We start from the raw sequence: 12,590 nt of genomic DNA, 5'->3' as shown, positions 1-12,590 counted from the left end.
TAAATTTAGTTGTAAAAATTTCACAGCTGGACAACTGAAAATTATGGAGATTCTGACAAATTTCTTTTTTACTTCCAAACTTTATATTTGTCATCAATTATATTTTGACATTCACACAAAAATGTTGTGTGTGCTGTTCTTTATGATAATTCTGTATTCAAACATTAACCTTGATCAGCTGTTAAAGCTAATGTAAAAGGAAGTTCATATGAACACTCTTTAATAAAAACCAAAATTTTTAACAAATTTATATAAAAATTATTCTCAGAATGTTCTCATGATGATGTTGAAAATCATTAGAAATCCTTCAAAAGAATGTATGTCCATCTATCAACTCTGAACATTGCAATTTAAAAACTAAATGGTTAGGACCTAGAAACAAATACCTCCCATATTATTTTATTAATTTACAATATCTACATACCTTTGCGATTCAGCAAAGCTGGTGTTTTAACAATATAATCAAATAACATCTAATAAGTATACCTTTATATACTGATTCTCTTTCTATATTCATATATATATTCATTAAAGTATTTAAATGTACCTTTAAGGCTATTTACACTTTATCATATCTCTCTTTTCATAAGCACAATAAACAGAATGGCACAAAATTACACCCAGTGCTGCCACCATCAGCTTTATTATAAAGCAAGCAGTAACTGATGTACTTTTACAATAAGATGACATCAACATTCCACTAACAGGAAATTACTTTCCAAACTTTGAATTTCTTAAGTCAAGCATTTCACTTACCAACATTCTGAAATCTAGGATTTGAAAACCCCATAATGAATAACTGAAATGAAAATCACCTTCCCTGAAGTAAATGGTTAAAGCATGTACAAGAGAGAGAGAGAGAGAGAGAGAGAGAGAGAGAGAGAGAGAGAGAGAGAGAGAGAGAGAGAGAGAGAGAGAGAGAGAGAGAGAGAGAGAGAGAGAGAATAATTTGCCACCATACAGTAGAGTATCTGTTAAAATGAGAGGGAAAAGACAGAAAAAAATCTACGATCTTGATGTTGCAGCACTGACAAGGAACTGTAACACAATGTACTAAGGACATGAAATATTTATGATTAAACTGAAAGAAAAACTTGCCCCTAGTAAATTAAGACTACATTAGAAATCTATAAGTAAAAAAAAATCATAAATTAAGAGTTAATATGCAATAGTAATGTTATTAAGGAATATGGTATTTTATGAACATTTACATCTAAAACTCATGTTAAAAACGATGAATGATAGAAAGATGCATATACATCATCATAACAGCTATAAAAAAATAAACTAATTCCTAAATATGTTAACCACAATCAGTTCCATGTTTTTGCCAGTAACATTTAATTGTACCATAACTCAAAAAATTCATGTAAAGCAAAATACAGCATAAAAGTAGTAGTCAATGGCACCCTCTTCTTCCCACAATAGACCTGAATGTATAAGAGGTACATAAGATAACAGAGCCAGATAAAAAAATAAAAGTGTTCCATACATTCATTTTGCAGCTACAATTATCAGCTGAACTTCCCATTCCGATATTAATTCTATAGAGCTAGTCCAACTCCCTACTCTCTTTGAATCCCGGCACTACTGTTCCTACAACATTGTTAAGGTAGTTAGGTCAAGCATGGTTCCTACTGTATCATTATGAATACTTAATATTTGCATTAAAATGGTTTGACCCACCCCATCGAAATCTTCAAGTTTTACCAAGCTGGCATGACAAATTTATTTACATATTAATTACCAAATTACAACTTGAAATGTAATAACTTTCAATTGAAAATGTTAAAAGATTTTCACACTATCTGGGGATTTGCATCAAACACGTCAACAATTAAGATTATGACCACCACAAAATGAACATAAATAATGTTATACCACATTTTCAACATTTAGACAGAATTATGCAGGATAACTATGAAACTTGCAGGGCTTAAATGAGCATCTTCAACTTGAGGAGTTAAAGTCATCCAGAGTTCTTCCTCTTTCTTAAAAAAATTCATCTTTCCGCTTACTCTAAAAACTTTAATTGCTGAGAACATTATGTTTCTTGGAATTATTCACAATTAAAAAAATCCCTTTACCACCAGTTCCAGTAACCAAATAAGTCTTATTAAGGCTACAGTGGTGCATAAGAACAAACTGATTTAGCACACTTTCAAATACAATTAATGATTTTGGTTTAAAAGGTTAAATTCATTAATCACATTTTTACATCCACTCAACTTCTTTTATATACATTCAGCCACTAGCAAAAACTTCATCACTAGAAAGCTCCAATCAAACAAACAGCCAAAAGACCCAATCTCCTTAGAAAAAGCATGCTATTAATTCATGAGAAATTTCACTTGATTTACAAGTTTCCAAAATATAATGGTAAATGGTAAAATTCTAAGGGTCACTGAGGAGTCAATTTACCATCTGTTATACATCAGAGGGTGGCATGCACTGGGATAAGTCTCTGGGTAACCTAAGCACAAGCAAAATATTCTGCCAGTCACACTACCCTGACAAGAATATACAGGTACATTTCCTAAACTTTTACCTAAACTGATTTTTCTCTACTACTGATAAAAAGCTATCATATATAAAAAAAATTTCCATGCACACACTTCTTTTTCTCTCCAGGTCAAGACCTTTACCATTTCATCCATAAACTCCAAACAGCTAAGTACAATAATGAATGTTCCAAAGACTAGTCTGCCATTTTTCTTCTAAGGCACTTCTTCAAATAATTCCAAGTTTTTAAATAAAATAATCTACCATTCACCATTCTGACCATCTTAAAATTCATGTCCCTTACTGAACCCTGGATCCCCCATCACCAATAGAGCTACAGAATAAAATAAAAAGGTTCTGAATCTATAAACATGTCAGTATTAACTAATTAAATTTTTCTTTTAAAAAAAAACACAGCAAACTTATGAAGAAAACCACTGCAGTGTAAATTCTTTAACTTTTAAATAAACGATTGGATAATATTTTGCTTTTTTGACCATTAAAATAGCAATCACTTTAAAATCCACTTTCACCGACACTTCCTTCTACAGTGGTAGAAGTGGTCAACCAGAAAATAAAAAGCAAGTGCTACAGTTCTAGTGACGTGATTATAAAAATTTTTTACTTACTGCTTACTTTCAAAATATAAAAGAAACTGGATTTTAATATGAATTCTTCTCTTCAAAAAAAAAAAAAAATCTTTAGCAATATAGAAGAAAATTGGATAATGGTTTAAAATTAAACAGAAGTCTTAATGTCATGGAAATCTATATCATACCCACTTGCCACAAGAGATCAACTAAAAATATAAAAATTCTCAATTCATGCACTTGCAGACCATGGGGATAAGGAAAGAGGGACATTCGTCAGTTTAAAAACTGAAACGCATAGAATTTCATTCCAGTATTCACCAGGCAATTCTCTCCACTATAAATTTTGCAGCACTAAAGATTTTTATCTACAACATCCTCTCTACTAAAAATTTCTCAGCACTAAACATTTTTATCTCCTACCTCAAACTTGCTCTCTAAATTTATTTTCTTAAGATATAACATCAAAATACAAGATCTCTGTAACAAAATACAAATGAACACTACAAATAAATTTCTCATTAACCATTCACTCAATCTTTTTATATCAATGCCACTTTCTAAAGTATGAAGTACTGTACAGTATTCACAAAATATGCATGCATACATTGGTACACAAGTATACTTTCATACATACAAAGAGTATACGTATATGTAAACAAACATACTGCGTACTCAAAATCACAATAAAAGATTACCATGCTAATTTACTACTTTGGCTCTGCTAATAATATAAGCATAAAACAATACCAATGAAATGATACACTGATTTAATTTACTTTAAACCATATTTTTCAATGAAATTATGAATAACTTAGGAAAAAATGAACTGGTAAATACTTCAGAAATGATAAAATCAAGTCTTGATCATAAAGAGCAAACATAACCAAGTAGAATTTCTTAAGATATTACTGTACATATATTACATATCACAAAACTTTCAAGATTATGTAAAAATACTGTACACTTAACAAATGAAACTAGAATAGAACTATACAAGCTGCAACAATAAACACCAGTACAGACAGTCTTCTTAAAACCACATGGCATTCTTTATACATGGAAGAATATTTTTGCAAAAGCAATACCACTTACATTTCCAATATGCAAAATGAAAGCAGCTACTTCATTTTCATCTATCTTTGAGAAGTCCACAGTTTTGCCTGAATATGAGGACAGTTTCTTACTTGTCTTCAAAGAAACCAAGTATGATTGGGCACAAAAAAAATAAGAGCCTTATATATACAGACAAGCTGGCACATAGAGCGATATGTATCGATGTAGTAAGACTTAATCAAGCAAGCATGTGTATTGTAGAAAGATTCAAGATATAAGGCTGTTTATCAGGCAACATATTCATATGAGCAATAGCATCATACATAGGCTATATAGAAGCAATGTGGGTTTCCTCACTCCAGCTTACACAGACAGCATTGCAATGAGGATACAAAGATATAAACACTCAAGGCCCAAAATGCTGATCTATCATTGATGCAGGCAAAGATATAGTGTTATACTTTAAGGCACAAAACACAAGAGGATAGATCAATAGAAAGCCAGCATAACCATGGTAGAACATTATTTCCAAGAAATTCTGAATGGCTGATTTATAAGTGAATGACACTTCCCAAGGTCAGGTATATTTACAATATTCAATACCTTTAATGAAGTACAGTGATAAATGTCTGTAAAATAAAAAAAAAATATGTACATTGCACTTGAGAAAGGAAAAAAAGAAGGCACAAGATGACAGGTGGAACAAATTACTTTTCTTAAATAAAAACATCAAATCATGTGATGGTTGACAATCCTAGAAATAAATTAACCATTTTAAGGACATTAAACTAACCTGCTATTGACTACTCATATATCAAAACCTTACTTAGTTTGAGGCACTGTTTCACTTTCACTTCGATTACCTTTTGCCTTTGCATTGGATTCTTTGCTGTCATGGGATCTTTCCAAACTGATACTGCCTATCCTACTTGTTGGTATTTGAAAAGGTTTCCTTCTTTCTATATGTGAAGATACTGAGGCACCAGGTATGGGTGAAGGGTCAACTTTTATTGAAGAGGATACAGGAAGAGGAGCTGTAATGGGCACATGCGGTGGAGACATTTGTCGCAAGAGGGGCAATGGTTTCACCGAGTCAGCCCCTATCTTGGTAGATACAGGAATAGATTCTTGCTCGCAAATAGGGCTCTGTTTCTGTGAGTGATCAGGGATGTGATTAGTTTTCCTGACTGTGACAGAATGACTGGGGGACTTCTTAGCTGACTCTTTATCATGTAAGAAACGAGAAATTCTCTGTAGTGCAGCTCCTGACACTGCTGGAGGTCCGGGAGTTGGTACAGCTAATGTATGACTAATTACATGCCCAGAAACTACATTAGTCACTGGAGCTGAAACTGTAGTGGTTGGCTTTACTATCAATGATGGACTACTGGGAGGGCCTGATTGTCCATGATCTTGGGAATCTCTTATTTGGATAGCTTGCAATAGTATTTTCATTTCCTCTGATATTTGTGGCTGATCTTGTGAATCTGTTGTAACCAAAGCACCTTCCTGTGAAGCCATTCCAGAGGCTTCTATGACAACAAAAGAATCTCCTTTATCAACAGGAGAGAGGAGGCTACTACGTGATACAGCAACATCACGAGGAAGTTTGACCATAGACGAATCCATGACAAGAATTCGTTCCTCACCAGAACCTGATGTTGCTGAAGAGTGAGAGGTTGCTGATGAAGAAAGCGAGCAAGGAATTAGAGTAGAGGGTAGTGTTGATGATACTATGGCAGGTGTTGAAGGACCAGCTCCAGATGGAGTTATTACTTGTTGCATAACACTTGCAACCTCTGATGTAGTAGATCCTTTAAGAAGTAAGGCTTTCAACAAAGTTTCTTTCTGAGGAGATTTCAAAGCAGTCTCTTTTGCAATGACTGGCTGTTGTACTACAGTGTCTTTATTAACCAAAGATTTGGAATCTACTTCTATGACATGAGGATCTACGGGATAAACTTGTGACTCTCCATCAGGGGGATGCTGAAACATGAGCTGTGGCAATTGCAAATGTTTCTCTGCTTCTGTATTATTTGAACTACTGTCCTTATAGAGCACTGTCAATTCATCCCTTTGTAAAAAACTAACTGTTTCCTTAGAAAGGAAAGGCATAACAGAATGGTCAGTTAAACAAGGTTTTGGGAGGATTGGTTTGGGAAGATCACTAGTGTTGTACACTAGTCTTTTCATATCAGCTGAGGGACTATGATGAGGAAAGCTATTGCTATTATTACCAGTAGGGGAAACTATACTTGGATTATAATCATGTTTTACAGGAAATTTTGTTACTCTGCCCTTGCGGTTCTTAACATATGCTAATTGTTCCTTGTGAATCTTGTTGAGATGCGTCCTCAAATTAGACCGCTGTGTGAAATCCTTTTGGCATATTGGACACTGGTAAGGCTTCTCCCCAGTGTGGGTCCTGACATGATCCTTCAGATGGACGGAGAGTCTAAATCCCTTCCCGCACCACTCGCACTTGTACTTCCTCTCCATGTCCGCCACCTACGGGGAAAATAAAAATGTGGCTATAGATGATCGTCCGAAATTCAGCTATCATTTTTTCCTCTCAGCATCTATCTATGGCTATTAGGTCAAAAGCCTTCTCCAAATCCTCCCTGGCCCTGTTCTTTTAGTCCTCTGACCCAAAATTTCAAGAATTCCAAGGTTTTCAGTCTAATGTTCACTTTTTTTTCTTAAATATTTATCATTACAAAAATCTTCTATTTTTTCATTTTTAATTTCCAAAGATAGCATATAGCCTCTAATACTGAATGAAAACATACATGAAAATGAATATACCTACATATGCACTGTATACATACACTGCACTGGGTACATAAATTATGCACAAAAATGTTTTTATATAATGTACATACTGGTTATTAATTGTCATCCAATCTATCATACATCTGTCCATCAGAAATAAATACCTAAAATCTTGGAAGTATATGACCAAGACTACCAGTGAGCTAATGGGAACCCCAGGGAGTAGAGACATGGTGGAGCTTTATATCATGCCCCATGCATATATAGTTCAACACTGGAATGAATGAGTAGTGCACATGTGGCTATTTGAGAAATGTGTCTAACAAAAGAAAAAATACTTGACAGCTAATTAAGTACAATGCATATTAGAAAGAAACCAATTCCATCTCAGAGGGTAAGAGTTTTTATGTCTATCATGATTTTCAGGATGGCTTGTCTTCATATGCCATTCCCATGCTAAGAGAATTTGATCAAATGACTTAATAAGCAAATTTGTACAATATTAGGTATATCTGCTCTCTAGTCACATGAAAGTGCTGCATTCCAATAATGCTGAAGTACTGTTTACCTATATATTAATTGGTATGAAACAAAGTTTACTACCTCCCTCCTGGTCACATGTTAATTCATGGTAACTTCTGGGTTATGAAACAAGTGAGTCACAATGCAAATGAGGCACACACAAAATCGAAATGCTGAATTTGGACAGCACTTGGAAATATAATGAAATATGTACATAACACAACTGGTATACTGTATATAAAAATTTTTATGAGCTCCTAAACTATCCTGAAACTACAGAAATGGGAAGCTTAGGAAAGATTACCATGACAACATGCCACTCTTTCATTACTGTATAATCAAAATAGAGATGAGTTGCTTCCATATATATATGTATGTACATATGCCCTACCAAAATAAATTTTAAACACATTCAAGGATGAATGACAAAAATGGAAAATTCTTACAACACCCTGTCAAAGCTGTGGTAAACACAGTAAACTGAAAAATTAACTCCTTTACATGATTTGTATGTAAAAAGTGAAAAGACAATTGAAAAATTTCCATCAATTATAAAACAACCATCCAATCAGTACTTAGAATAGTGTACCAATTTTAAATTACATAAAATAAAGGAAGGTTGTAGAGAAAAAAAAAGCACCAAACACTACAGAATACCTTAAGCCCAAATATATAAAGGGTGTATTTACTATTAAATATTTAAATTTTTATTTACTATTAAATATTTAAATTTCTGTTAACTTCCATTGCATATATAAAATTTATGAATAATGTAATTCCTGATTGTATACTGATACTGTTTAAAGTGAAAAAGTATTTACCAGCATTTTCCATTTCATATATGATGCCAACTATTAGAACATAATTCTTTATTTTCTTACAAAAGAAATATATGGTTAAAATGAATCTTAAATTGACCATTTTCAAGTTTCAAAACCAAAAGAAAATTAAAATGCAGTAAAATCACAGCCACGATGGTACAATGTTTAAAAATATTTATCATTCTATGCTTTGTGTTTGAAAAATTCAATTGCACAATACCTACTAAAAACTATGCATGCATACCACACAAAATGTAAACTTTTCATATTAAAATCTATTATTTGGATACTGTACTTACCTACTGTTAAAGATAGCTTACACCTCCTCACCTGTCGGTGCAGAGATATTAAGTATCTTTTTAACAGTAGGTAAGATTCATCCCAGGTAAGCAACTGTTTACTATAAAGACTCCTTACCACCATCAGTCGATACTCAAGACAAATTTGTGTCAACATACACATACATAGCACAAATAAAAATTTTGTTACAAGAAAAATGCTTCTCACTGAACATTCATACATACCCATATTTTCTTCACATACAAACTACTCACTTCTTTAGGAACAGAATATTTATGTTTTTTATCTACACAAACTTCTAAAAACTTAAAAACCCTACAACAATTACCCCAAAACAAACTTCCTCTCCAAATATCCTGGATAGAAAATGATTATTTTGACCCCAGCAATCAAATGAAACTCCCTTTTACATCTACAAGACAAGAATGTTCCAACAGCAAATGCTTTACAGGGACCAAGCAGTTACCAGAAAATAGTTGAGGCTGCCCAAATGTTATGAATGAATTAAACATGTGATCTATTTCTTGACACAGTGCTGTATTCCCTAGGTGGAATTGATCTGGCGATTTATGTCACAGAACTAGACTTACTCTCTGGAGGTTGTAAGACACTTATTTTCTACTTCAACCTCAGTAGTAATATCTGAAGTCATGACATTCATTTTTATAGTAGTAGTCATGAATTGTTTTAAAATTTGTTTAATGAGAGCACGTGTGTCACACTGCCAAACTTTCATATGGTTTGCTTGAAGGATTTATTCTTAAATGTGAACTGAAATTGGAACTAAGTCAATTTAACACACATGTGTCACACTGCTAAACTTCCATATGGTTTGCCTGAAGGATTTATTCTTAAATGTGAACTGAAAGTGGAACTAACTAAATTTAATAAAGTAAAGACAGATAATAGGTGATGATAGACGAAACAGTAGATGTAACATAAGTGACAAAGCAATGAAGTTGAGAGCTTAGAGGAAGCTGCACAGAACCTGTAACAGTGTCAGTATAAGTGTGCTACAAAATGCATGCTGTAAGCAGCAACTCCCTATGGGTACAATCATGACTTAATTATGCACATTGCAGTATTGTTACCTGGCAATTTTATACTGTTTCACTGTCAATGAAATTGGCTTATGCATCTAAATGCCAATCAATTGTAGTTTACTCCTAGCCATACAATTGGAGACATCATAATCCCCCGTATTACCTGAAGTTTCTTATGAACAATTAGAAACTAATCAGTTGGTGAAGAGTTCACCAACCTGTGGCTGCAAAACAGGCCATTTAGAGATTGGGTTCAAGATTTTAAATAATTTCTTTACACATTCCTAATTCATTTAAATGTTCCCTGTCATCTACATAGCCCTCCTTACAAAACAGTGACTGCTCTGAAAGCAATATTCAAGTAACAACTCTAACCTTTACAAATTCATGCTTATACAAAACCTTCTGGCCCTAACAGTAAAACTACATCATATGCAGAAAACTTGAATTTTTTAAATGAAATTCAACTACTCTGCTATATATATATATATACAGTATATATACTGTATATATAATTATATACATATACAGGCGGTCCTCGGTTTACGACGGGGGTTCCGTTCTTGCGCCGCGTCATAACCCGAAAATCGTCGTAAACCGGAAAATCGTCGAAAATCGTCAAAAATCATAAGAAAACCTTACTTTTAATGCTCTGGGTGCATTGAAAACAACGTAAATTGCATTATTATTGAGTTTTACATCAAAAAAACCTTCAAATTATGATTATTCTGCCGTTTTGGGGCCAAATTTCTTCCGTCGGATCGGCGCGATTTGACGACGATCGTAACCCCGAACATGCGTTGTAAACCGGGAAATAATTTCTGATGAATATATTTGAAAAGCGCCGTAACCTCGAACGTCGTGAAGTCGGAACCGTCAGTAAACCAGGGACTGCCTGTGTATATATATATATATATATATATATATATATATATATATATATATATATATATATATATATATATATATATATATATATATATATATATATATATATATATATATATATATATATATAAAAACAACAACAAACATATTTAGAACTTTTTCTTTCATAACTCCATCATTAACCCATCAACTTTCAATGGACCTAGAGACGGAAACTCCAAGATACTTTAGTTAGGGTAAAAAATTTCTGTCTAGGTCTAGAATATGAGAGTTGATAGATCTTTCTGCACTACCCTGCATTTTCAATACAATATTCATAATCGCTTATTCCTCTAACATTTCTTGAAAATCTTAATATCTATACTTCTCACTGGTGAGGTTCTGTCCAATTCCTGTAGGGAATCCTCACCCTTGTAGACTATGGGAAAAGGTAAAAGGTAGACATAATTCTATCAAACATCAACCTAAATACCTAGAAACCTGATAGCTCAAATAGAGGCTGCAATATATGTATTTTGATGAAATTTCTCCTATTTTTACAAACAAAACAAAGATATGTAATCTCAAAATTAAAGTCCAATAAATTTGAATTTCTGGTTTCACAAACAGATCTTAGAAGCAGAGGGTCAGATAGTCATTTTTGGTTTCATCACAAACATAAGAAGCAAAGGTCCAGAAGTTCATAATTATGATTTCACAAACATGATCTTCAAAGCAGATGGTCAGATATTCATAATCATGGCCACAAACATTATCTACAAAGACGAAGACCATAAATACATAATTCTGATTCCACAAATACAACCTAAGATTTAAGGTCCAGGAATTCAAAAATGTTGGTTTCATAAACATACAAAGCAGAAGTCCACAAATTCATGACCATGGCTTCACAAAAATAATCTAGAAGCAGCAGTCTAGAAATTCAAAATTCTGGGTCAGAAAACTAACCTACGACAATGACAGCCCGAAATTCATAATTCTAGTTTCACAAACATAACCCAAATAGAAGTCCAGAAATTCAAAATTCTGGTTTAACAAATATGACCTAAGATGCCAGAGACCAGAAATTCATAATTTTGGTTTCACAAAATATCCTTAGAAGCAGATGGCCATAAATTCACAATTATGGCTAGACAAGCTTAACCTAACAAGCAGAGGTCCACAAGTTCATAAGATTCACAAATTTAACCTATGAAGCAGAGGGCAAGAAACTCACAATTCTGGTGCCACCAGCATAACCTAAGAATCAAAGTTAAGAGATTCAAAACTCTAGTTCCAACAACATAACCTAGAAAGCAGAGGGCCAGAAATTCATAATTATGGCTCCACAAACATAAACTAAGAATCATGAGTCCAGAGATTCAAAACTCTGTTTTCAAAAATACAATCTAAGATACCGAGGTCCATCAATTCTTAACCATGGTTTCACAAACACAACTTAATAAGCGGCCTGAAATTCATACTTATCTTTCACAAACAACTTAATCAGAGGACCAGAAATTTATAGTTCTGGTGCAATATGCATAGCTTAATGATCAGAAGTCTAGAAAATCAAAACTCTAGTTCCAAACACAACCTATGAGATAGAGGCTCAGAAACTCATAATCTAAGACAGAGGTCCACACATTCATAATTATAGTTTCAAAAATATAACTAAGAAAAAGAATACCAGAAATGATTAATTCTGGTTTTACAAACATATCCTAAGAAACAGAGGGCATAAATTCTCAGCAAACTGATAACACCAATTCCACACTCCAAAATTCCATCTACATAAATATCGTAAAGAACCACTTCATCTTCTTCATAAATACTCAATGACTATGGTACAGTACTGAAAGAAATGTTACTTCCCGACTACAATACCTTTACTTTTTCAATCAACAGAAATTTTCTGATAATAACACTCACAGACTTGGCTTGACTTATCATCATCTCCTCCTCATACTACCTTAAAATACTTCCTTTGTTAAGTTGTATTATGTGACTGCTGGTTTTGCAATCTGCACACTAAAAGTACCCTTTACTATTCAAATACTAAGTATAATAGACCAGCCTAAACAACAATAATCCACAGCACATGAACAACAGTCCAA

The 12,590-nt window shown here is 33.3% G+C and overlaps 1 protein-coding gene across 2 annotated transcripts in view; it reads right to left on the bottom strand.

Annotated features, from left to right (window-relative positions):
- Positions 1–387: 387 nt before the first annotated feature.
- The window catches only part of LOC136851576 (uncharacterized), a 59,250-nt gene continuing 47,047 nt past the window's right edge, over positions 388–12,590 (bottom strand). The window contains exon 5 of one of the 2 annotated variants that reach the window (XM_067125849.1): positions 388–6,656. In XM_067125849.1, the coding sequence (XP_066981950.1) occupies positions 4,971–6,656 (1,686 nt within the window). In that variant the 3' untranslated portion in view covers positions 388–4,970. The remainder of the gene's footprint in view (positions 6,657–12,590) is intronic. The other variant, XM_067125850.1, reaches the window with a different exon arrangement.

This window comes from Macrobrachium rosenbergii, chromosome 23 (assembly GCF_040412425.1).
Source record: "Macrobrachium rosenbergii isolate ZJJX-2024 chromosome 23, ASM4041242v1, whole genome shotgun sequence".
Taxonomy (NCBI): domain Eukaryota; kingdom Metazoa; phylum Arthropoda; class Malacostraca; order Decapoda; family Palaemonidae; genus Macrobrachium; species Macrobrachium rosenbergii.
This window is presented reverse-complemented; position numbering and strand designations above follow the sequence as displayed.